This window comes from Semicossyphus pulcher, unplaced genomic scaffold (assembly GCF_022749685.1).
Source record: "Semicossyphus pulcher isolate SPU_LCO1_2020_fin unplaced genomic scaffold, fSemPul1.0.p SCAF_25, whole genome shotgun sequence".
NCBI lineage: Eukaryota > Metazoa > Chordata > Actinopteri > Labriformes > Labridae > Semicossyphus > Semicossyphus pulcher.
This window is the reverse complement of record NW_027211699.1, coordinates 3,515,459-3,541,762: the sequence shown is the minus strand read 5'-3', so window position 1 is coordinate 3,541,762 and position 26,304 is coordinate 3,515,459. Positions and strand designations below refer to the sequence as shown.

General features: G+C 42.8%; 2 protein-coding genes across 2 annotated transcripts; both read right to left on the bottom strand.

Moving 5' to 3' along the window:
- Window positions 1-606: 606 nt before the first annotated feature.
- On the bottom strand, window positions 607-15,317 carry recql5 (RecQ helicase-like 5). Its single transcript, XM_069676354.1, has 19 exons — window positions 15,193-15,317; window positions 14,861-14,982; window positions 14,244-14,765; window positions 13,882-13,978; window positions 13,152-13,263; window positions 12,922-13,084; window positions 12,747-12,829; window positions 6,359-6,577; window positions 6,183-6,279; window positions 4,662-4,695; window positions 4,518-4,576; window positions 4,149-4,219; window positions 3,965-4,058; window positions 3,735-3,887; window positions 3,116-3,648; window positions 2,737-2,779; window positions 2,006-2,227; window positions 1,850-1,922; window positions 607-1,780 (listed from the first exon to the last, which is right to left on the bottom strand). Exons 1-19 carry the CDS (start codon window positions 15,287-15,289, stop codon window positions 1,656-1,658), a joined length of 2,919 nt encoding a protein of 972 aa, XP_069532455.1. The 5' UTR covers window positions 15,290-15,317; the 3' UTR covers window positions 607-1,655.
- Window positions 15,318-16,801: 1,484 nt separating this feature from the next.
- Window positions 16,802-25,550, bottom strand: LOC138604415 (uncharacterized). Its single transcript, XM_069676346.1, has 4 exons — window positions 24,463-25,550; window positions 22,199-22,798; window positions 21,987-22,106; window positions 16,802-18,747 (listed from the first exon to the last, which is right to left on the bottom strand). The coding sequence occupies exons 2-4, from the start codon at window positions 22,702-22,704 to the stop codon at window positions 17,790-17,792; spliced, it is 1,584 nt and encodes a 527-aa protein (XP_069532447.1). The 5' UTR covers window positions 22,705-22,798; window positions 24,463-25,550; the 3' UTR covers window positions 16,802-17,789.
- Window positions 25,551-26,304: the final 754 nt, after the last annotated feature.

The window sequence follows — 26,304 nt, the reverse complement described above, 5'->3', positions numbered from 1 at the left end:
CTAATTACCTTAAAGTGTTGATGATATATTATCTAAACGGATAACACGTAAAGATGCAGAAAGTCCAAATGCAGTTTATCTAATAGTCACTAACAGTCTCCATGGTTTATCTAGCTAGGGATAGAATTAGCTAAACAGGTAATTTTTTATGCTCTGATACGACATGGCATCAGATTTTTTGCTATTTCTAACAATTATAATACAAAAAATTAAGAATTTTCTCAATTACTACATTCATAGGCCTCTAAGAGGCTTATCTTGTCATCCATCATAGATAGCGGTGGTTGTCCACTTTAGCATGGTATTTCCCGGACATAAGTCTGCCTTCTTAAATAATTATATTCATCCGTATTAAATGTTTTCCATGGTATCATCTTTTACGATTTTACAATCCTCCATTGTCTGAACGCCGGAAAATTAGTCGATAGTTACAAGGAACACCTGAAGGCATCACCACACGAGATGACGTCACCCTTTATTTGACAGCGTCCCTGGCACCGACATCTCCCTCCCTCCTTCTCCTCCTCCAGTCCCCGAAAGCTCCAATAAGTGAAATAGTCCGTTAGAATGAATGAATTAAAACAGAGAGCGTGTCACACTGTAGTCAGTCTGTTCGTAGACTTTATTGTAAACATGGCGGAGCGAAGAGAAGAGACACTGTGGTCGTTCAGACACACCTGCCTCACAACCCCAAAAGGCACCATTTAACTGAGAAACATTCCCCTCATTGGAAACTATGTTGCTAAAAATCAAACAAAAAAAACACAATCAAGGTACAGTAACCTAAGACTAACTGAATTAAGTTCATGTTTAAATCAAATAAACACAAATAGGACAGTTTTAAATCATACAGTATCAATCGCACGTGTCTGTGTCTACTTAGCAGCCAAAACAACATTTATAGCAGCAACAGAAACGTCTACTAGACTCTCACTAGTCAGCTTTATGCCAAATATTAAAACATTGTTCCACCTTTTTGTACGTCTAATCATATTTCTACATTTCTACAATGTGTTTGTAGCTGTACTCGTAGTAAAGATATTTCAACAACTGTTTGATAGGTCGCATTGTAATTCTGTACAGACTTACATGGTCCCGAGAGGATGAACCCTCCTGTCTCTGGAGAGCCCCTGGTTTTCAACAAGTCATAATTTCAAGATGTCCAACACTTGTTAATGCTTAGCCGTATTTGTTAATAAGTGCTAATTAACAAGTGCTAGCAAGCTAACACTCTAAACTAAGAAGTCTAACATGGCAAACATCCGCATGTTAGCATGCTGGCGTTAGCATTTCCTGCAGCTTCATAGAGAAAGTGCATGGCTGTTGAGCCTCTTGTTTATTCCATGACGGCTTTGGTTTGAATTATTTCAGCCAAGGATAAAAAATGTACTTGCTTTGACACTTTAAAACGTGTTTTTCTTCGGGTTTAAGTGCAGAAGGACTTGAAAATCAAAACAATAAAGCTCCATATTGCAGAAGACGAATAAAGACCAACCTCAGCCTGGAGAGGATCGCATACAAACTTGTCAGTAAATGGGCAGAAACAGAAAAATAAACATAAACGTCTGTCTGTGTTGAAGCCTGAGATCACTGGGAGGAGGGAAGTTTAGGCACAGTCAAAGAGGAAGAAAAAAATGGCTTTATTTCCCTTCCTGTTACTCCTTGTTCTCTGTGGATTTACAGCTGTGCGGTCTTTTAAGGTGCTTCCAGTCGGCCTCGCTCTCGCAGCGCTTAACTCTGCTGAAGAACGTCTTGATGAGAGCTTTGGCTTCTGCTTTAACTGTGGACACAGAAATGTGTTAGAGAGCAGACCATCGCACAAGTTTCACACTTTTCATCCCCAGCTCACCTTGGCCTTTCCCCTGACTCCTCCCCTCTGTGAGAAGGTGTGACAAGTAGCGTGCGAAGGACTTAAACAGCTCCTACAAGCACAGAAAAAACTACTTAGAATCATCATTTCACTTCACGTTGCTGTGACAATTTAAATGATATATGCCGCTCTCACCCTGGTGGCAAACTTTCCCTGTTTGTAAAAGGGGTCCAGATATCGGACCACGACATCCGCTGCTTCCTTCAGAGTGATGGGAGCGGGTGGCTCGTTCACAGGGAGCAGTGCTCTCTCCTGCACGTTGGGGTTGAAGGTTACTTTTCTTCTGCGGCCATCTGGGGGGCGGCTGCGCTTCGCCGGAGGAGAGCACTCTCCGTTGGCTTTTGTATCCTCTGTCAACTGTACAAACACACACGCACACACATACCATCAGTGAGCGGGAAATAAGTCTTAAAGGAAGAAGCCACTGTCAGTCAAAGCTGGTGTTCTCTGTGATCGATAGAAGCAATAGTATTTGAAATTGGCGCCATAGCTGTGGAGAAAGTTGTACAAGCAGCTCGTGGTTTCGCCCATTCTACATTCCTACAACACCCAGCGGGTATTGCGCCCCTCCCTCTGAAAGGAACGGCCCAGCGAGATACGTTGAAATTAAATACTACTCTTTTCGCTGTCAACAATCTTCAGGTCTGCAGTCTGCATTTCAAACCTGACGATTTTGAACGAGACATGACATTGGAGGCGGGCGCCCGAGATTGAGGAAGTGTAGTTTAGCGAGCTCCCTGGCCTCCGCCAGATGATTGCTTTTTTTCCTACCATAATGGCATTAGCTCCCCATAATAGCATGATAGGACTGAGGGTGAAAATCGGCGAACTGGCCCTTTAAGATTGCACAGGAAACAGGTACTTACCTCCGCTAGTAAAGTTGGTTTAGCTTCTTCTGCTTTGTTTTGTCTGTGTGAGAGAAAATAATGTGTGAATCAAGAGAAGACTTTTCCATCCTATTAGAACTGTGCATTGTGCGTATCTAACCCTGTAGTGGACTCTTCAGTTGTGTAGTGAACCTGCTCCTGCTCCTGCTCCTGCTCCTGCTCAGGCTCTAGCTCAGGCTCTAGCTCCTGCTCAGGCTCTAGCTCCTGCTCAGGCTCTAGCTCCTGCTCCTGCTCCTGCTCCTGCTCCTGCTCAGGCTCAGGCTCAGGCTCTAGCTCCTGCTCCTGCTCCTGCTCCTGCTCCGGCTCCGGCTCCGGCTCCGGCTCCGGCTCTAGCTCCTGCTCAGGCTCCTGCTCCTGCTCCTGCTCAGACTCCAGCTCCAGGATCTCTATTTTTTCTGCTTCCTCTTCGTCATCATCATCATGTATAACTATTATTTCTTGCTCACTTTCTTTTTGTATCACTTCCAGAATGTCTGAATCATCAGAACTAAAATCTGCCTGCTCGCTACTGATTTTATGAGCAACCACATCGTTGCTATGAGCTAACGTAGCGTCAAGTCCATTTAGCGTCTCCGCCTCCTCCCGGCTCTCCTCTGGTGTTTGTTTCTTTGTGAAGTACTGGAAGATGTTGCGGGAACTTTTGGCTGCTTCTGCTAGTTTCTGCTGCTTCTTGCTCATCGCTCTGCCTGCCTTTGTCGGGCTGTTAAGCGAGGCGGCGACTTCCTTTGCTCGGGCTCTGATGGACGATATCTCATGCAAAGATGCGTCTGTGTTGGACTCTCCCGAGCTGCTCTCTGTCCCCTTGTTGGACACATTTTCCAACAGAACCTTCGCTGTTAAGAAGGGGTTGGATGATCCCCTTTGACCAGCCCCAACTCTCTTACGCTTCATCTACAGGAATAATAGAAATAAAGAATACATGTTGGCATTTGAATCTGCAGTAACTGCTTGTGAACTTGGGGAAGAAAGTGTCTTACTGAGTAGATCTCGGATGCAGACGTGAACCCCTGCAGCTCCTCAGGAAAGGAGGAAGAAGAAGCAGAGGAGCACGCTGCTTCCTCTTTGACTTTCGACTCAGTCTCTCTGTTTCCTCCCGCTGAAGCAGGTGCCGTATTCTTCATCTCTGAAACCTTTAAAACAAGATATTACTTCAGGAACTATCCCCCTTATCTTTCTGTATTCCACCTGTGATGCTGTCTAAAGTTACCCTCTTTAGAACGGCTGCTTTGTACAAGTTGGACGACTTGCTGCTCTTGAACACTTCATGTTCAATATCCACGGCCAGAGACAGGGTGTCACAGCTGAGAGGTAGAGGAGACATGAAAGAGGATGAAGAGCAATGTATCTGCAGGAAGTGGACTGATGCGTGACGCTTGTGTGTGCATAGTTACTTGAATGGGTCTGCTGCCCTCTGGTGGCCGTGTAACGCCTCCTGCAAGAGGGACAGGCAGTGCTCCCTGGCCTGAAGAAGAAAATATACAGCATTAAGAAGGATCATTTAAATCAGGGATAAAGGAATATATAATAAAATGTCAAGAAATATTGATGCTACAGGATTTTATAATGAAATAAGCAGTAAAAAGAAACATGGCACTGAAACTACTCCCTCATTCTTTCCTTTCCAGGTGCTGTTAATTACATCCATAGTGTCCGCGTCTCAACAGTCTTTCTTCACGTCTCCACATGAGTCACTGAATTCCTGCAGACGTGTTAATGAGTGCAGAGCGTATGAGGAATGTGTTCGCAGAGCGGTGTTGTACCTTCACAGTGAGCCGGGGGATCCTCTGGCTGCAGGCCTCTCTGAGCGGGCAGTCAGCACCTACACAGACGGACACATGAGAGGTAACATGACAGGTACAGGGCAGGCTGGATATCATATGAGTTTATCCTTCTGTTGCTATTACCTGGAGGAACAAAGTCTTCTCTCTGACTGTCTCCCTAAACGAACACAGACAGAAGTTCATTATCAGATATTCATTTAAAAAACAGAACTTCTAATCAGACATGGTGATTTAGTCCAGTTACCCATTTAAATCTTTTGTGTTGGCACCCATATTCGTTTGAGTTTGAAAAAAACAGTGGCGTTAAAAGTTAGCCATGTTAATATTAGCTTTGGTCTGCTTGAAGACTGACCGACATACCAATCACAGCAGCTCCATATGCAACATAATACGTGATACGATACGTGATACGATACGCGATACGATACGCGATACGATACGCGATACGTGATACGATATGCGATTCACTAAAAGATACGTGATGCGATACGCGATACGTGATACGATATGCGATTCACTAAAAGATACGTGATGCGATACTCGATAAGATACGCGGTACACGATGCGGTATGCGATACGATAAGCGATACAATAAACGATACACGACAAACGATATGAGATAAGATAAACGATACGTGATGCGATACTCGATATGATACGCGGTACGCGATGCGGTATGCGATATGATACGCTATATGATAAACAATACGCGATACGATAAGTGATACACTAAAGGATACGTGATACGATACTTGATGCAATACGTGATACGATATGTGGTACGCAATGCAGTATGCTATACGATACGCGATATGATAAACGATACGCGATACAATAAACGGTACACGACAAATTATACGAGATACGATAAACCATACACAACAAACGATAAACGATACGCGATACGATTAACGATACACGACAAACGATACGAGATACGATAAACAATACGATGCGACAAATGATACAATAAACGATACGCGGTACGCGATGCAATACGCGATACATGGCCCACGATAATGATCATATCGCAATATAGCGATTCTGCAATAACTGATATATTGCAAGATAATCATACGACGATATATTGCTGTACGATATTTTATCCCACCAATACTTACTACTTATATTTTGCTAGCTTTGACAAACAAAGCACTCTCTGCTAGCATTGTACTATTGTTATTTTTTGTTGTAACATGTCAATCACCAGAGACCAATTGATTTTTGGGGAGGCTAATAAATGAATAATAATATCGGATCAGTGCATTGAATGGCAAATCGTAAATACCCGACGCTGCATTTTAGGCTGTATCAGAGGCAGATACAAACCCACATGTCCAACTCTCTTATTTGTTGTTTGTATGCCTCAGTTCTTTGCACTATTTTAACATCATGGCATTCCTGCTTTTATTAATGCCCTGGAGAGTAAACAAGCACCACTTGGACCTGCTGAGGAAAAATTCAAAGTTGAGTCAATTCCACCGACATGTGGGAGCAGTTTACCACCCTCCCCTCTTTCAGGGGGCCTCAGCAACCTTAGCCCTCCAGCTGCCAACAGCTGGCAAACAGATGTACAAAGACAGGACAAAAACACTGCTGGAGTTGTTTTCTAGATACAGAAAAGGAGTTAAGGTTATGATTCACCTTCCGCAGTTTTATCTGCTTCTTGTAGATGTCAGAGAACTCCTTTTTCCTCTTTGCACCGTCATCTTCACTGCTACCTGATTCTGCTTCATCGAACCTGCAATGTGCAACATCAGTGTCAGTCCACAGGTTCAACTCGTATTTAAGGAGAACAATTGTAACTGAATCGGTCCTGCCTTTCGAAGCCGTAGCCCTTCCTCCCTCCTGCGTACAGGCCCGGCTGGAACCCGAACGCTCCTTTGGGCACGTTGCTCGGAGCTGCCATCTTGGTGCTGAGCGCGGCCGCTCGCTCCAGCTGAGCTCGGACCACTTTGGGGTTTGAACAGAAGTCGCAGGCGCCGGCACAGTTCGGCGCCTTGTCCCCGAAGAACTTGGAGATGGTGGCATGGCGGCAACTGGTGGGCAGAAAAGACAGACATTTTTTTAGATAGAATACATTAAAGGGCCAGTTCGCCGATTTTCAACCTCAGTCCTATCATGCTATTATGGGGAGCTAATGCCGTCTTGTTTCGGAGTCTGTACCGCTCTGAGCCTCTGCCTGCAGCGATCAATGTCCTTGACTGGAAAACAGTAGTATGCGCAATGCACGCTGGGTGTTGTAGGAATGTAGCATGGGCAAAACCACGAGCTGTTTGTACAACTTTCTCCACAGCTATGGCGCCAATTTTAGGGATGCACGATATTGGATTTTTTGCCGATATCCGATATGCCGATATCTTACAACTCATTTAGCCGATTACCGATACCGATATTTTTTCCCCGCACACCTAATTGCAGAGATCATCAACTCTCTTCTGTATTGGAATTAGCGTACAGTATAATGGTGATACTCTTATCACATTTGTTACAACGGTCGGGGTGAGAGGTCGGGCATTTAATCAAGTATACAGCAGCCCATTATTTTATCGGTTAATTATATCGGCGTGTTGGCCGATATATATATTTTTAAGCCAATATCGGCCGATACCGATAACGTGCCGATAATATCGTGCATCCCTAGCCAATTTTAAATATTATTGCTTCTATCGATTACAGAGAACACCAGCCTTGATTGACAGCGGCTTTTTCCAGGGGCCAATTGCTCCTTTAATACAAATAGATGCACGGTATTCTGAAGTTGGTTTCATATTAGCCTGGTGATGTTTTTGTTGACATTGTAAACATCTCTCCAGAACGTCCAGTGCATCATTGATGTTTTAGCTATTATGTAACAATCACACACATCTGTGATCAATGGTTCTGTTATGAAATCGGTCAAACAGGGCTCCCTTGTTACATGACATCAAGTACTCGTGAAACAATCAGACACAGAGCTGTTAGCGTTAGCCTTGACCTCTTTACATGTGAATAACAAGGAAACATTAGAGCATTAACATCTTGATTTAGGGAGAAATAAGTCTTTGTTTCCAATCATTTTAAGGGTTTTAGACTCAATAAAATGTTTCATTTCTTATTAAAAACCCAGCGTTCATTGTGATTGTTGCATTTCTTTTTATAGCTATAAACGGCTGCACACATTAGTGACAGATCCAGCGTTAAGTAACAGTCGTTATTCCCGCACACACACACACTCACATTGAGCCTGTTTGGGACACCGCCCACTTAATGTGCCACTTCAGCAACATGCTAACTACCTCAGTGGAAATGTAAAACTCTGCCTCCACAGCCATGAGAGCGAGAGGAGCAGTGAGGCCAGGGGAGGAGGTGGGGACAGACGCAGAGAGCGGTCACTCCCACAGAGGAGTGCCAAAAGGAAAACAGGCACACTAAAGTAAAGAACTCAGGAGCAGAGGAGCAACAAACCTGAGGAGAGATTTTTGTTCCCGTCATCTCACAGAGTAACATCAGCACTTTAGGATTTATCCCTCCTAATCTCAGCCCGGCTAATCTCAGGCAGCATCTGTGGACTCCTCTGCTGCTCGTTTCAGCAACAAACTCACAAATAAAGACACTCTGTGATCAACAAGACATTTCTCCCCTGAAGGAGTTACCTGCCATCTCCTCCTCCTCCTCCTCAACTGGTCTGCTTACTTCTGTTTTTGCCTGGCAGTCTGGGCTGGGCTGGGCTGAGCTGAGCGTGTGAAAGCAACAAACTCTCACAGGTAAGAGCTCCTTTAACATGTGTGTGTTTGTGAAGTGAATGTGAGGAATGTGTTCAAAATACAGACTTCACTGAGAGACACTGGAGAGTTAAAGTCGCCTGCTTTTGTCGACTGAATCTATAAGTAAAAGAGTCAGTGGAGAAAAGATTTGAATCGTTTATAACAACTGAAAAGTCAAATAAAGTTTTGTCTACATATAAAATTATTTAAAGTATGATTTTGATATATTAAAAAAAACGGGTACAAACAGAACGAGAAAAAAATGGTGACAGTGTCGACCTTTAACAGTCGGGGTCGTCTGCCACACCAGCTCAGGCAGCTTTCTGAGCAGACAACAGCCCCTGGTTTGTACGTATACTTTTAAAACATGCTAAAATTAGCACATAGTGTCTGCTTCAGTGTACAAAACAGAATGTAAACATTCAGAAGCAATTAGCTGCAGGTGTATAACATATATAGGTATCTTTGCCAGGTGTTAAAGGAGGGGGGAGGGGGGCTGACTCAGCCTTGTAGTCGTTTTATTAAAGTAAGAATCTCAAAGATTTCAGTTTCGTTCTCTTTAGCGGCACCTGTGGTGATAAACGGTAATTGCGGGAGCACACTTCCCAGATATCCAGACAGTGTTGGCTGCGGTTGTAACTCTTGATTTTCCTCGCTGACGGTCGCTTTCCTTTTCAGACTGTTTGCCTTCATCTGAGTGTCGAGTTTGTGGCTTTTTCTTTGGATTTTCACTTCTTGTTGAAGTTGTATCTGTAGTCATCGATCTTTTCTTTGTTTGTTCAGCCATAGTAGATTACTGTTTACTTGCAACACTTGCAGAGAGCGGAAAAGCAGCCACTTAGCTCCGCCTACCCTCTCTGACAGACCAACCACTGCTGGGTGATGGAAGACGCGTCACTAACTGGGCGCCGCTTGTGATTTTTTCTGCCACAGACACTCAGTCTGTAATCGGTGGGCCGTAGGCTCAATCACCATCGTGTTACCTCATTCAGTGATAGACAGCGACTTAACAGACATTTATTTAAATGAAAATCTTCCAGATTATTACTTAAAGTGGCAATAAAGTAAACTGAGTTGAGTGATATTAGGCGACAATGGAGAGACTACTTTAAAAACTTTACAGATGCAGCATCGTGAAATGGCATGCATACTTTGGAGGCTAAATAACACGAAGACCCTGAAGGAATATTTGGATTTTCCTGCTGTCAGTTAGCTTAGCTTAGCAGCTCTAATAGACTGGAAACAGGAGGAAACAGTAAGCCCTTTCTTTTCTGGCCTTTTATGCCTTTATTAAGAGAGGGAGGACAGTGGAAAGTGTCGGGAGCAGAGGAAGAGAGAGTGGGGATGACCTGCGTCAAGAGGCCGAGGGTGGGAGCCAAGCCTGGGGCCACCACATCAAGGACTGTAGCTTCTGTATATGGGAGGTGTGATTTAAAGACCAGCTCCCAAGTGTCTGATATGTTTTTGCAAAATACGTTTAATCACCTTGTAAAAATCCTCCCGAGGCATCTCCTCCTTCTCCCTCATTAAAAATTCCCAAATCTGCATAGCCCCCGCCTCCTCCGTCGCAAAGACAAAACACGTCTCTGCCATCGTTTAGTGGCAACTTGTTGAAACGTAGCTAGCTTGAAATGTAGTAATTAGTAGCAGTAACGTTAACGTTAGTCGTCAGTAGTGACTTTGCAAAAATTACGATGACAGCTGGCTCGCGCATCGCTGAAGTGGTTGCCATAGTTTACACATAATGTTATGCGTAGCGTCACCCCCTCCATTAACGGGATTGGCTCCTTAGGTTTGTGACTTCTATGAGAAACACCACATGGAGATGTTTACAGGGTTAAACACTTTGACCGCTGAGCTAAACCAGCACCCTGAAACCCTGTCTGTTCAAATGCACCAAAACTATTAATAATGTAATGAAGTGCATCCTTTTATAATGTTTATTTTACATTATAAAGTTTTTGTAACGCTATCCATCCAACACAACAAACTGTGCCAGAGTCACACCCAGTGGCAGATCATTCACTAGGGAGCACAACAACACGTTCAACTGTAAATCACTCAACAACTTGACACTTTAACTCCACCCATTAAAAACACATGAAGTCTTCACACATTCACCACAACGAGATATGAACGTGTTTGTCTTCTTAATAAGTTTGTCGTCTTCCAGATAAGCCTTACAGACCTGTCGGTTAAACCACCAGCTCAGCCAAGTGTATCATCAGCGCGGTAAACAGAGTCTCATTTAGCTAAAAATGAATCTCGTGCTTCACACAATCACCTGCTTCCTCTTACTCACTGTAATCATCCTGCTTTCTCTTTTTTTTTAAACCACACATTGTGAAATTGTGAAGCAGCTGAGGTTATGAGCTTGTGTCAACACCAGCAGTGTCACCCCAGGGTGTCGGCTGCGAGCAGCAGGAGTCACATCCTGATGACGGCAAACTCAGACGATCAATTTTATCAGCACTTTTAAGGCACATTTGCCCCTCCGTATACCTCTGAGCTGCTCTCCTCTTATGACCAAACTGATGCCTGAGATTCTCTGGCTAAACTCTTATCTGTTCTGGAGTCACGGCTAAAAAGGGCGACTGTGGATGTGTTGTTCGAGCCCCAAGACACCGTTTTAAATCACTCGCGTACAAAGCTGCTTTTATTTTTTTAAACCAGTGTTTTTATCTGTACTTTAATTTTTGTTTTTACCGATATACTTCCCTTTTTATCATTGTAACCTTTTTGCATTTTTCTTTTAAAAAAAGCCCCTGCACAATAACTTCATTGCTAACGGACTTTTTAGCTTTGCTGTGTTTAATTTGTGTAGAAGACGTGAAAAATGGCGGTAAAAATAAAGTAGGGCTGTCAAGAATAGGGCTGTTAATCACATATTTTTTATCTGTTCAAAATGTACCTTAAAGTAAGATTTTTTCAGTATTTAAACCTTTTATTAACACGGAAGTGGACAAATATGCTAGCAAACATGCACGAGCAGTTTATCATTATAATGGAGCTGCGCGGGGAGGAGACGGACGGACGTAACAGAGACTCCAGTCTGCTGTGCAGTTCATATATTTCACTGATAAACACAGAGCTGTGGAGGAGCATCAGGCGTCATGATCGAACTAAGTTTTATATCACGTCATCACTTCAGTTCTGCGATCACCTGCTCCCTCCCTCTGCGCTCGTGCATGTGTGCGCAGCAGCTCTCCCCCGTCTGTGCTGCGAGTCTGCATCACAGTGTTTTTTTATGAAATGTTTTTGTTTTTTAAAGTCTAATGGAGTTAAACGACGCTCCGTATTCATTTGCATAAAGAGCGGGAAAGTGAGATCCGATCACAAGTGGTCATTGAAGACACATTTGAGGGGCTCGTTCGTGCCAGGCCATGCATCGTCGTGTCACAACCTAGCAAACGTGCGTAAACGCATTTAAAAAATGAGTGCCGTAAAACAGATCTGAGTTAACTTTGACAGCCCTAAAATAACAGCATTATTCTTCTTCTTATCAGTATGCTTATTTATTATTGACATGTCCCTAGGATGGATGCCAGAGAAGAGACGCTGACCATCCTGAACAGGCTCTGGGTCAAGCTGAACAATCTGCCCAACGCCGACCCGTTAGAGCTGGGAGCTTTCTTCATCCTCCTAATCTTCATCTGTGAGTCCCCGCTCTCTATTTCTACTCTCTTCTGTGTTTCTGTGACCTGCTCATAATTCTCCTTTATTTGCAGTGATGGTTGTGCTCATGATGGTGCTGAGCTGCGTGAACTACTGCTGCTGCTGTTGCTGCTGCTGTCGCAAGACCAAGACGAAGGGAGCGGACATTTGAGCGAATGCAGAACTGATACTCTCAGTTATTAAGAGACAGACGTGCAGGACAATTCAAAGAGCGATGAAGTCTCATACAGGGCGTGTTCAGCGGCACTTGGGGAGCCCAGCCCTTGAACAACAAAACAGAGAAGGATGTCCTGGTCGGCTGCCAAGCACACCTGCTAAAGCTGCCAGGGTTTTCAGGAGGATCTACATTCCTTTGGGCATCCCTGCGCTTTAAAGCGAGACAATCAAGGCCTCTGTGCTGAAACAGGGAGGGCCAACCTAAAGTATGAGCTGTAACAATGCGTAGGCTAATATAAAGGGAACAGAGGTTGCACAGTGAGATTAAAAAGTGAGAGCCAAGTAGGTTTGTTTGTGCTTTTCTAACCTTGTGTCTTTTAGGAGTTGGGTAACTCCACGACTAAGCCTTAAAGAGAGCTCCAGTGTGCCCTCTGCTGTACCCACACTGAAACTGCACCATGATTTTATTTTGAAAAGCAAAGCATGCATGTAATAAAAAGTGTATCATGTATACAACTGTGTGCAAAGGGTGAAGAGGTTATGTAACAATGCAATACTCCTTTTGATTTTATATGCAATAAACAAACAGAGACTTTAATGCATGCGTGCAGTGACTGAACGCATCACTTACGCTTCCTGCTCACAGAACGACACCATGGCTTCGAAGTCCTTAATGGCCGTTTTGTCCGTCTCCTTCGCAGAGCCGCGTTTCTCCTGTGGACAAAGTTAGAAAATGTTCACACACCTCGAAAAGATGCTGAGTTTTGCTTCTAGGAGCTCTTTAGAATTTGAGTTATCGTGCTAACCTGTTTGCGTCCGACCTCCTGACGGATGAGGAAGTTAAGCTGCTCCTTGTCCTTCGGGGAGTAGTACGTGCGGCAGGACGAGGGCAGCCCGTCTCGTCCGGCTCGCCCAGACTCTTGGTAGTAACTGGCCAGGGACTTAGCCAGGTTCCAATGAGCTACAAACCTGCAGGATAAACAGGAATGATTCGGTGGCCTTTGCAACATAATAAAGCAAATGTACATTTCCTCACCTGACGTTTGCCTTGTCTATTCCCATACCGAAGCTGATGGTGGCTACAATAACCAGCACCTTCCCCTGCATCCACTCATTCTGCACCTCTGTGCGATCTCCTGCCTTCAGCCCTACAAAATAAAAGCACAGGACGAGCATTTGAGCACAGATCTTATTATTTTAATCCTACAACCTACCTAGAGCAGTGTTCATTTAAAAGACGGGACTAAAATGTTAGCGGTGTGCTGTCGGAAATTCTGTGCGTTTAATCCGTCTGTCAAAATACAAGGAAAGCATTCCTGTAAGTGTGTATACCGGTTGGCGATATCAGGTATCACAAAGGTGGTTGTGAACTTTCTCTGTGTCACTCAGGCTTTCTGCTTCAGGCTCTGCGCACGCTCACAGAAAAATTGTTTTTTTCGGCGTCATTTGACGCTTCTTCAGCACAAAAAGGAGCGATCATCGGCTGTGTGCTTCAGTCAGACTGTTTAAATAAGAAGTGATGACTAAAAGTAATCTTTAGATGATGTGTCTACATCGTTCGTTTACTGTATGGATGATCTGCTGAAATTTAAAGTCTTCATTTTACCTGAAGCAAACAGGTAAAAACGAGAAGAGGGACACTCGTCGACTGAAGCTATAAAAAAACCTGTACAAATGACTAAAAAATATTTTCATCTGAAGACTGACACTAAATCTAAAATAGCTGCCAAAATTAACACTGACATAGAGGAGAGAAAGAGTTTCACCTGCATGGTAAGGCTTGGACAAGACTCCGAGCTTGGTCAGCTGGAAGGCCACAGTTTCACAGGCCTCTCTGGTCCGACAGTACACAATCCCACAGCCCTGTTCGGAAATATAGACACGTAGAGACTGTATCGTAAGGCTTCCTGATTTAAAAGATTTTTAGCTTATGTTTATATGTACAAAATAGAACAAAGGCTGACATATCACTGATCATTTTTAACCAGTATTGTCAGGAATATTCAAATACAAGTTGGTCTCAAGAAATATTATTATTTATTTTATTTTACACAAATCTGCAAACTTCAAAAGTATTTTTCTTTCATATAGGGACCCTAAGTAACAGTAAAACCTCCACTCTACCAACCTGTCCATTAGATTTGCTGTCCAGTCCCAGCGCCTTCTTAATGAAGGCATGGAGGTGGGCGTAGGGGTTTGGCAGCAGCTCCCTGAAGATAACATCATAGTGCAAGTTACTACGGAAGACAGGTGTAACGAAAGACAGTGGGGAGCGCAGCTTTAAGGACTTTGCAATGTCCTCTTGTACGTTCTTTGGCGCTGTGGCAGTCAGGGCCAAACAGGGTACCCCCTGCAAGCGAGCACGCAGCTCCCCCAGTTTGAGGTAGTCCGGCCTGAAATCGTGTCCCCACTGGGAGACGCAGTGAGCCTCGTCCACGGCCAGGTACGACAGGAGGCCGCGGGAGCACAGGTCTGTCAGGCAGGGCTGGAAGGAGGGAGAGGCCACCATTTCCGGAGTGATGTAGAGCAGCTTCAGCTTGGGGCTGCTGCTTCCTAAGTCGGCCAGGATGAGGCGGCGCTCACCGGCTGGGAGTTTGGAGTTGATGGAGCAGGCGGGGATGTTCAGACTCTTTAGGCGGTCCACTTGGTCCTGGGGAGAAACGCCAGAGAGGGTTAACGCATCTTTGAGAAAGATATTGTTATTGATCATGTATGTGTAGAGTTTGCATTGGAGCACAGACTGACCTGGATGAGAGCAATTAGCGGTGATATAACCAGAGTAATTCCCTCTGCCAGGACTGCAGGCAGCTGGTAGCAGAGGGACTTTCCTGCTCCAGTAGGCATGCACACAAACACATCCCTGTCACCTACAGGAAGATAAAACAGGTCACAATAAATAATGAACTTCCCATTATTTTTTATCTGTAAACGCCGACCTGTGAAGAGGAAGTCAAACTAAGCCTTATATCGAGATACTACGGAAAACGTCAGTTAAGTTCGTCTGCCAGAGCCAGATTACGTCTGCTAGTTAGCATAGCTACAGATAAACTATTCTAAAAGCATAAAACACGACTTACCTCTGATGACCGCTTTGACAACATCTTCCTGTAGTTTGGTCCTGAACTTCTCGAAACCAAAGTGCGTTTTTAAAGCTTGTTTTAAACTTGTTGTCATCGTCTGTCTCTTCTCATATAAACCTCTCTGGCTTCTCTCGTCGCACGCCGATGACGTCATTACGTTCGTGAAAACTGAAACTGAAAATAAAAGTTTTTAAAAACTTGGTTTAATGACGGCATGTTATTTATTCATTCAGTATCTTTACCGTTTGTACTTTTTTAACACTTACATTACTATGGTGAAAAGAATTGCCATGTGCTCTTCTTATATACATATTTTACACTAGTGTGTACGATCTCTCTGAATGGTCCATCTGGTAAACGCCTCTTTTTAAACAAACTTCATACAGTAGTACAATAAAGCGTTACGTAACGTACCCAGGGTGGCCGCAGACGTCCCAGAACTCGGTCAGGCAGCACTAGAAGGGCCTCTTACCCTCTCCAAGTCAGCTAGAGCCGCTCTCATCGGGCTCAATGCTTTTTTTCCTTGTCGTGGACGTCTTCTTCATCTGCAAAGACAGCATCGCCCTTTCTAAAGGCAGTAGTATACAGTAGTGTATACATTACATATAGGACACATATAGACATATAAAATATAAAAATGACATGATAAGTTTCAGGGTACAGGCAAAAAGTTAAGGAATATGATAGAAACAATAAAAGAATCAAGATATTAGAATGTCTGTCCAAAATTGAGAACAGATAATATTGAGCTTTTTTGGGGCTAAACTTTTACAAAGGGAGCAATCAGACCTTATTATATCTCTTTAGGGAAGATTTTACTCAGTGTGTATCAATTTAAATATTACTTTTCTCACTTTAAAAGTAAAGAAGTACTTGAGAGGTAAAGACCACTTTTCTCCAAGGCACTTTCTCCGTAATACCATTCTAAACTGGGGCAATGTAACATCGCCTTTTTGGTTTGAAGCCTTATTTGTTCTATTACTACTCTGATGCTCTGCTGAAAAGCACAAACAGCAGTTTATACTTATTTGCCAGTAAAAATAAGCGGCCAAACAGAGTGAATACCAACCATCAACATGTGATTCCAGAAGAAATTGCTATTAATACTCATTAATCATTTTTCCTTTCCTCCTTCCATTAATCCATTTTTCTAAAACATTAAGATGTATTTTTGCAAAGAATGTCCTATACATCTATGTAGGACTTTTTAAATGTATTATTTAGAGTTGTAAAGTCCAGAACATTCAGACCAACATGATCATTTGTGCTCCATATGACTAATCTTTTTTACAAAGTCAATTTTGTTTTTCTTTCAATGATTGGATAAAAATTTCATGGACACCTTGTGTTGTGATTTTTGAAGATAAGTGCTCCCAGGTGTGCTATGTTACCTGTTCTTTCACACATATTGAAGGAGAACCTCATTCCTTAAGTTTCATGTTGTGTTCATGACTTATAAAAATTAAATATTTGCACTTCAGAAATGATTCTTCCTTCAATCCAAAGAAAATTAAATAATTACGATTAATTATTTTCACTACCTGGGTTGAAAATTCTGAATACATTGACTGTAAGTGTTCTGCTTTGAAAAATAACAGACACCGACTTTGGCGATAAATGAAGCCTTTTATTTATGATAAAAAGATTACAAGTGATTCCATAGATGAGGGAGTAAATAAGAAGATACATGGTCTTTTATAGTGATGAAGAATAGGATTTCAAGTCTTTAAGAGGCTGACAAAATATTTGTTACACCCTCAAATTTGAGGATGTGATTTAAATAGTATCTTACTTCAACCGACTTACTTCAGCATGAAGGCATCTAACACAGTCGCATCCTTTCCTTTGTCTTTCACTGATTGGTCGATACGGAGTGATTTAACTGCAGGGTTCTTCGCGCAAAAGTCACATATTTCTTCACCACTATCAACATCATCATTACCATATAAAAGCAAGCGGAAAACTTCATCACTCTGCAAACCTTTATGAATAAACATTATCTCCAAGAGTTACATAAAGTTCTTAACACATTATCTCTTAACATTACTCACTGAAATAAGAGTTTAATTATGACAGTGTGATTCTTAATTTGAGGCCCAGTGGATCAGCCACTTGATGGCACTGTGACTACATGGTTTTATTGTATGATCATTTTTCTTTATACATCTCCATCACACAGTATTGTACAGAACTCGTAATTAAACACATTTATTGAGCAAATACCGATTAACAAACTGATTAAAATAAGAAAGATTACTGAATGATTTGATCGGTAATTTGCCCTATTTCATACCTGATTAATAAAAGCAGTATACAAGGTTAAAAGAAGTCTTTAGAGCTTCACCTATAAGATCCCTCCTCAGAGGCCCATCCCAGTGCTGTGACGAAATAAAGCCTCAACTCAGCTTTAAAATGCTTCATATATATCAGTGATTTACAGCTATTAGAAAGATTAAACCGTCGGCATATTAGTTTACATTTATCTTAGAAGAGTCTCATCGTTAGAGCTTCCAAAAATGCAGAGACTGCTATTATTCTTTATTTTATTTTTTTGCGCTTGATAAGTTTTACATTTCTCTTTTTTTTTCTTTTTTCTAGATCTCCCGTCTTTTATAATAAAATGGCTTGAACAGAACAGCTTTGTGTTTCTCTGATGTCAGCAGACCTTCAAACAGGGAATCATAGATCTTCACCCATGCGTCGATCTCTGAGCGCCAAAGTGCAGCTCTTGCTCTGATGAACTGTGAGACTTCAGTCTCGCTGCCTTTCGACAGACCGATGCTGTCTTTGCAGATGAAGAAGACGTCCATGCCAAGGAAAAGAGCATTGAGCCCGATGAGACCGGCTCTAGCTGACTTGGTGAGGGCAAGAGGCCCTTTAAGTGCTGCCTGACCGATGTCTGGGACGTCTGCAGCCACCCTGGGTACGTTACGTAACGCTTTACCTTCCTGGACCGCCACCTTACCACCACTCATCAACAACTCCTCACTTTTTAACATCTTAAAAGCAGAGGCGGTATCAACAAGTGAATCAGTGCCTCTTACAATGAAACCAGCTTTACCAAACACCATTCCTACTCCCACACCCACTTCTATCTGACATGCTTCTATTTTGGTGACAGTCTGACTGGAGGCCTCCTCCAGACAATCCTGGAGACTCTGCACATCCTCCATGAAGCTCTGGAAGACTTCACTGGCTTTCTTTTGATGTGTACTGTTCACTCCGATCTCTGTTGCAGTGGTGACAAGACCATTGACCCCGCTGGTGACACTAAGCCCTACCCCAGCCATGGTAAGACCCAGAGACACTCCAGCTGTTACAGGAATTAATGCCAAACCAATAATGGAAAGCACTCCCCCAACTGCCCCCACTGAGCTGCCCACCACACTGGAGATCTTTGCCCCCTTATTCATGGAGTCGAGCTTCACAGCGTTCTCCTCCAGCTCTTCAAGAGACTGCAGCATCGTCGGTCGACGCTCGCTGAACTCCTTCAGGAAACCAGAACAGGTTTTCTCCTGAAACAAGAACATCAACCGGAAGTTCTGGTTCATCCTGATAAAGAGAAAAGAGGAAATTAATGAAGAATAATGACCGTGTAACATTTGTCAAGATTAACATCTTCCTTCAAAATTCAGTAAGAAAGAAAAAGAAAACTTTAACAAGCTACAAGTAGAATGACATTAACCAATAGCTAAGAAAAGTAGCTTCAGTAATTCATAAAATAAATGACAAATTATACTGAGGTACTGAGCTTTAATATCCTTGAGTTGCAGTAAATTTAAACAACAAACACTACACTACACACTACAGCCATGCTTTCTGAGGCTGCACTTACACACTTTGATGCTTTGAGCATAAAGCCCCTGGAAACCCAAATCCACAAAATCCTTCTAACTGTGTAATTTAGGGTCTTATGTACATACTAGTAAGCATCTAGAAAGTTTTAGAAATTAGTTTTAATCCAAACTCAAGTTATTTCCATTCTTTCTTTGTTAACTTCAGGGAGGGAACGCGTGATCGCGGACTAGAGTGACAACGTGATATAAAACTTCTTTGGTCATGAAGCCTGATGCTCCTCCACAGTTCTGTGTTTATCAAATATATGATACACAGCAGACTGGAGTCTCTGTTAACTGTGACAGACCGACGGACAGAAAGAGTTGTGCAGTTAAAACACACAGATCCACGTTATGAAGCTTTGGTCTCCTCCCCGTGCTGTGTTATTATAAATTATGATGATCTGCATGCGGGTTATAACTCCTGCTCGTGACATTCATGTGATGTGAAGATGTAGTTTATAGGTACTTTATGGTAACTGTGTGCGAAAATACGGGACAGATCGCGACTGCTATTAAGCCAGGAGCAGAGCATGAAAAACACACAAATCTGTCTCCTCTTCATGTGGATCACTTGATTTTTAAACTCTGATAAACTGCTCCTGGATCATATCTCCGACCCGCACCGTCTCTCTCCCTCGTCAGTTCGGGATCGTCCTGTATTAAAAAATTTAATTCTTTCTCTCAATGAATAAATACAGACACGATCTGTCTGTATTTCTGTGCACACTCCGCACTCATGCATAAGCTATGTTTACACAGCTGGAGTGACATGAGACAAATAAATAAAAAGCTATTTTTAAGAGACACAGCTGAGAAATATTAAATCAGACAGAAATGAAAGGAGAGGTCTCCCCTTATCCACTTGATGGTTGGCGTTAGTTCACTTTTAAACTATTCGCCGTTAGAATACGCTATGTGACGTTTATGAACAGCCAGGTAAGATGAAGCGAGCTACTCAAACAAAAAATATCCTTTCTCAATTGCAAATGTCCTCGGGAATCTACACCAGCCAGCAGCTCAGCTAATCTTAGCGATGCTAGCAGCTCCGTTAGCCCAGACTCTGGGAGCGCGCTCGGTCCGTCCCCCACCCCCATCGCAGAGGATGCCCATGTCACCTCTTCGCCCACAGCTAAAGATGCCGGTACAACGGCTGATGAAGACGTCAACTACGGTGGGTGGGCGCTTTTTTATTGCTGAAGCTTAAAAATCAAGATTACTGGGGTGACTTTCCACATTTGAATAACTTGTGGTCATTGTTTACCTTGTTACAGTTAGGCTATAGCCTGTCAGTCAATCAAGTTTGTTGTTTTTCTGTAGACGTAATATCTGCAAACTGCTCCTGGTCAAGTAATTATAATAGTGGCAGACTCTGGCCTACACTATCTGTTTCAAATCAGCTGTTCCAAGAGTGTTTACAAAATAAACTATTGGCCTGTATGGACAACTGGCAAGGTGAGAGAATAGTTGTCCAATTTCCAGGTGTGGATGGAGTAAGGAATGAGGAACAGTTCACTCAAAATGCATAATTATGTAGTTGTCTCTCACTAGTCTGTGGGACAGTATTGGGTCAGTAATTTTATAATTTCGTAATCCTTATTCCCTGAGGTCAAGCAGCAGAAATTATGTGACAATGTGCAAATACTACTGGCCCATTTTTGGGTAAAGAGTAGTCTTACATGTCACTGTTTATAAAATAGGGCGTCTATCCTTTGCTGAATGGGCTGCTCAAAAACAGGGCATGAATTAAGAATATACCCACTTCTCCAGGGACCACTACACCACTGAGTGAAAGTCCCTACTGTAATTCACTGTTGCTGTTTATGAAGCTTATAAAAGGTGCAGCTGCTGATGAAGACAGTCAACTAAGCAGACAGAGCGACAGAAAGAGGCTAAGTCTACATGTGATGTGCTTCTCACAGAAATCATTGATGTATGAGATTAATAGAAATCAATTGATTACAAAGCCTGTAATTAATTAGATTCATTTTTTTAATCACCTGACAGCAATAGTTTTGATATGATGTGCACATGCGCACATAAAAAATGTGCTGTAAAAAATCATAGAGGAAACATTGCTTTCCCATGCGCCATTGTTGTGTTGACAGTTGCAATGAGAACGCTGACAGGCAGACCCCGGCAGGTGTCAATCCACACAGGATCTGCCACGCCTACACATTCCTGAGAAATGGTCTGAATAGCCAAATGAGCCATTTAAATTCAATTAAATGTTGAAACAATTGAAATGTTGACGTGATAATGACCCTGTCAGGTCCTGAGTTTTTGTCTGTACTTCATGTTTTATTTTGTTAATCTCCCCACTTCCTGTTTTCGTTCATTTGAGGTTTCTTTACTCCCTGTGTGTGTGATCGCTTATTGTTTTCACCTGTGTCTCGTTGTCTCCTCCCCTCTAATGTATATTAGCCTGTCTTCCCCGGTGTGTCTTTGTCAGATTGTCTGCATCCTTCGTGAGTAGTTTTCCAGCGTTTATGCCTCGTGTTGGTTTCCAAGTGTATGATCAGTTTCCTCGTGTTCTCCTTTTTGTCCAGCGCTTTTGTACTTCTGCCTGTTTAGTTTGCTGCCTTGGTTTTGACTTTTGCCTGTTTTTGGACTACGACTTTGTCTTCCGAGTTTTGTTCTGCTGCTTCATTGACTGATCTCCTGTGTACCGAACTCTGCCAATAAACAGTTAAACGAATCTCCTCTGTCTCAGGTCTGCTCAGTTGGGTCCTGTTGTCTGTCTGAACGTGACAGACCCAAGAGGGAGAATGAGTGCTTACAGTAGAGCTATGGTGCTAGCAATGCTAATATAAACAAATCTGAGACTGAATTGCAGTTCCTCAGGAACGTTAGCAAGTAAACAATGTAGCACTGTTTTTACTGTATGTATGAAAAAGTCTTTTGAAGACCAGTAATAAAACAATAAAACACCAGCAACATAGCGCTAATGCTAACCTGATGTCACTGAGCTGATTGATGTGATGAAGCATCCTCTGTATGTCGTCTGCAGACAAATCCACATCCAGGTCCACCGCAGTTTTCTTCATCATCTTCAGCTCAAAGGTGCAGAAACAGCTGTTAAAGACACAGTAACATTTAATCACTGAAACAGACGTCTATTTTTTTAATTGTGCATTTTATTTTGAAGGAAAAACTTGACAGTTTACCTCTTCTCTAACTTCTCGCAGATACTCAGGGTGGTCTGAATGTATTTGTCCAGCTGATATTTCAGCACTTCCACATTCTGAAGTTTGGGAAGGAAGAAGGCACTCGCATCTCTTTTAAACTCGAGGAGCAGGGGGGAGATCAGCCGCGCAGCAATGATGACAACCTGAGCTTGTTCAAGGCCGAAGTCCTCTGGCAGGCGTAACACAACCTTCTCCTCCTCCACGAACACATGAAGTGAGGTGACAGCCAGCTTCTCGACTGCATCCAGGAAGCAGTCGAGCTCCACCATCCCTTGCAGAGTGGCCTTCAGCACAGCAGCCAGCTCCTTCTCCAGCTCTGCACGCCTTCTTTTCGCAGTCACCTGCGTGAACTTGCTCTTCGTATATCCCAGAAAGGCCTTTCCTTTGTTCTCTGACTGGGTAACATGGCTGAGGTTAAGGTTGATACTGTCAGCCCTTTCTTTGATGTCCATCATCATGTTTAACTCTGACTCCCTCTCAAGCATCCATTCAGAGACCCTCTCACAGAATCATCTCACTGTGTTAATATGGAAGAGGGTGTCTGTGGTGTAACAACACAAGGCCTTCTGGAGTTCCTTTCTGTAAGACAAAACACCATCCAGTTTGTGAGATTTTAGGTAATCATCTGTTTTAGTAGAGTGAGTTTTCACTGTAGGCTTTGTCTGCTATAGCTAATTAAAAAAAAAACGTGCACAGACCATACCAGGGTTTATCACCGTTTAGGTTTTTCTTTGTAGTTGCACGATATGACCAGCAGATGTCACCAAAGCACACACGTTGTCACAGTGACAAATAAGATTATGGCAGGTCATTAGTATGCTAATAGATGTCTAATTGAGGGAGAGCCATTAACCTGGGCTGTTGACCTAATTGCACAGATGATCTGGTGTTAGTAGATCGTTGGGCTCACATGATCCTGAGTGTTAGTGTGACTTCAGCTGTTGGGACAATTCAAAACTGCATTGTAAGTGGGTGATAGTGATCTGTTAAAGGTATGGTTCTTCCAGGTTAACATAGATGGCTTCCTGTAGACCTCTTTCAAACCAGCGGCCTTCTCTGGCCAGGATCTCCTATGCTCGGAGATCCAGCCTTCCGGATGAGAGGTGAACCGTCTTCAAGAACTTCAACCAAGTCTAGTTGCCTTTCTGATTAAACTTTAAACTACCATGACCTGGATAACTGAGAATCTTCACAGACATGTTGCTTCGCATTTTGGGAGGGATACCCCTTTGACTGGTGCAAGAGTTTGAAAGGACGGCCAAGAAGATAACAGGTTACAGAAATCAAAAGACTTACCTACCAAGGGAAGTTAAGGAGGAAGTATCCAAGTTGGTCTCAGGGGTACAGACTACACAACACAATAAGATAAAGGAATGACAGACACGCAAATTCTTTCCTTCAGGAAAGACACACCACAGAAAAACAACAATCAACTTGGGCAAGACATTTCAGCACAGCCAACAATACATAAGAAGGGGTGAAAATCCTGTTTAACAGAGACTTCACCCAACCGGAGAAGAATGTCCTAGCCATATCTTAGCCAAAGGCTTGATGGAACACCACACGAAGTACCTGTCGTCAACCTCATCACAGCCACAGAATCAGCTATAAGAAGCAATAAACTATCCGATACAGAAGCTGAAAAACTGAGGTTAGAGGTAACAGCTGCCCTCTCAAGTGCTAAAGCACCACCTACCAACCTTTCCATCCAGGAAAGGAGGGCTGGCATCTCTACAAAGAGACAACAACATCACTATCAATTTCCTACAACTACTTGAAAAGGAAAATATGATCGACAGAACACTTTACTAGAACTTGTACACTACACATACCCTGTGTATCACTATGATCATGTAAGCACGATTTTAAACATAAACAGTCATTCTATGTGCAATATTGAATATTCATATGGTAAAAGCAACTATTAATAAGTTGCAAAGATAACCAAAATTACAAAGAATGAATTCAAAGGTGATCACAAAGAGATACAACAACACACCAAACATCAAAGGAGAGCATAAAATGACCAAGAGCAGTTTGAAGATGACGTAAAAGAGACAAAATGACCACAAAGAGCAGAAAAGACAGAAAGACATTTAAAGGACTGCAAAAAACACAACAACTAAGAGACAAAAATCTGAAAAAGGGGGGAATAAGACAGGGGAAAAAACACAAAAAGACAAGAAACAACAACAAAGAGTCACTTTTTGTGCCACAGAACCTCAAAGTTTGTAAGTCTTTACCTTGCAGCAGACATTTTCTCCTCCAACTTTACTGACTTCAGTTACTTATTGGAGCCTCGTTGTTTTACCTCCTCGGGAAAAATGAAAATGGATTAAAACTTGAAGATCACTGAATCTTAAAAAAAATCCAGGTGACGCCCTTGTGTGTTTGGTTTCATCTTCTTTTCTCCACATCAGCAGGTTAAATCCCACCCATTTCTTTTCATAACTCATTCAATGTTCAACGGTCTGCTGGGTTTTTGTTATTTTAGACGCTGAAGTTAAATGCACTTGTGATATCTAAATGCAGGCGGATGTGCAGTCTCAAATGAAGCAGTAGCTTAAGTTCAGTCAGAAGATTAATACAAGACACAAATGCATCAAGACAGTGTCTGCGTCAAGGCCCAATCCATAACTACGTGACACTTACAAAATGGTATGGTTACCACCGATTATCATAAAGCAAGCCTGATAAAAACACAAACCTGAAGTGCTGCATTCCAGTGTGCATTACCAAAAACCAAAAGGTATCCCATACAACAAACTGGAATCACCCCACCCTACACTAACTTAAGCAACACTTACTACATAAGCTCAACCCTAGTCTTCAGGCAGCTATTGTTGGGGGGGAACTGATTCACTGAAAACTAGGGGGTCCAGAAAGCCCCTGCTATGCTGTTACCCCCAGATAGCCACCGACGTGATCCCGAGCATATAGCTCTACCCACTTTCACTGCCACTTTAATAAAACAAGCTGCAACAAAGTCACTTTAAGAGCTTGTCACCAAAACCTAATAGGGGAAAGCTCCAGTAACCAAAAAGACACCTTAAACCAAAAGGCACACTGGACACCAACACCAACCACATTTAGACCAAAACAAAAAGGACAGACGAACAAGGAATAGAATATTTCTCCCCCCCCAAAAGAAAAACAAAACTCCTGTGTGATACTCCCCAAATTTGGAACTAAAGGACTACAAGGAGTCTACAATGTTCAAAACTACATACGCACTAAATGCTAACATTCCAGCTAACAACCCCCAATTGACCCAGGAGGTAGCAACCACAAAAACTAAAACGGGCCAAATTACCATAGAGATTAGATTTAACCTTTGCAAAATGGCAAAACAGCCGGCTGAAGGCAAGACAAAGGAGAGTTACACACATAAGTTAAAGCAAAATAAGTTTATTTTACATAACTAAAAGCAAAACTCAACATTAAGGCAAACTGAAGATGACAGGTCCTAATGACCTGACTCTGCCCACCAGGCCCCTGGATGGTGAGGCCTTCTCCCAGAGAGTCGTCACACATGCCTCTCACGCATGCTCACTCACATTTCCCAGCTGTTGGACCAAAGAAGGGAGGAATTGTCCTTGTACCTTCCAAGGGAAGTTATGGAGGAAGTATCCAAGTTGGTCTCAAGGGTACAGACTACACAACACAATAAGGTAAAGGAACGACAGACACGCAAATTCTTTTCTTCAGGAAAGACACACCACAGAAAAACAACAATCAGCTTGGGCAAGACATTTCAGCACAGCCAACAATACATAAGAAGGGGTGAAAAACCTGTTTAACGGAGACTTCACCCAACCGGAGAAGAATGTCCTAGCCATGTCTTAGCCAAAGGCTTGATGGAACACCACACGAAGTACCTGTCGTCAACCTCATCACAGCTACAGAATCAGCTATAAGAAGCAATAAACTATCCGATACAGAAGCTGAAAAACTGAGGTTAGAGGTAACAGCTGCCCTCTCAAGTGCTAAAGCACCACCTACCAACCTTTCCATCCAGGAAAGGAGGGCTGGCATCTCTACAAAGAGACAAGAACATCACTATCAATTTCCTACAACTACTTGAA

Bases quoted from the DNA above. Each gene is read 5' to 3' on its own strand.
- recql5 (XM_069676354.1), bottom strand. From the start codon at position 15,289: ATGACAACAAGTTTAAAACAAGCTTTAAAAACGCACTTTGGTTTCGAG. The intron at 13,085-13,151 runs GTGAGGAAATGT...TTTATCCTGCAG, and splicing joins ATAGACAAGGCAAACGTCAG to GTTTGTAGCTCATTGGAACC. The intron at 1,923-2,005 runs GTGAGAGCGGCA...CTGTGCTTGTAG, and splicing joins AGGGAAAGTTTGCCACCAGG to GAGCTGTTTAAGTCCTTCGC.
- LOC138604415 (XM_069676346.1), bottom strand. From the start codon at position 22,704: ATGCTTGAGAGGGAGTCAGAGTTAAACATGATGATGGACATCAAAGAA. The intron at 22,107-22,198 runs GTAAACTGTCAA...TGTCTTTAACAG, and splicing joins TGCGAGAAGTTAGAGAAGAG to CTGTTTCTGCACCTTTGAGC. The intron at 18,748-21,986 runs GTTAGCATTAGC...TCTCTTTATCAG, and splicing joins AATCAGCTCAGTGACATCAG to GATGAACCAGAACTTCCGGT.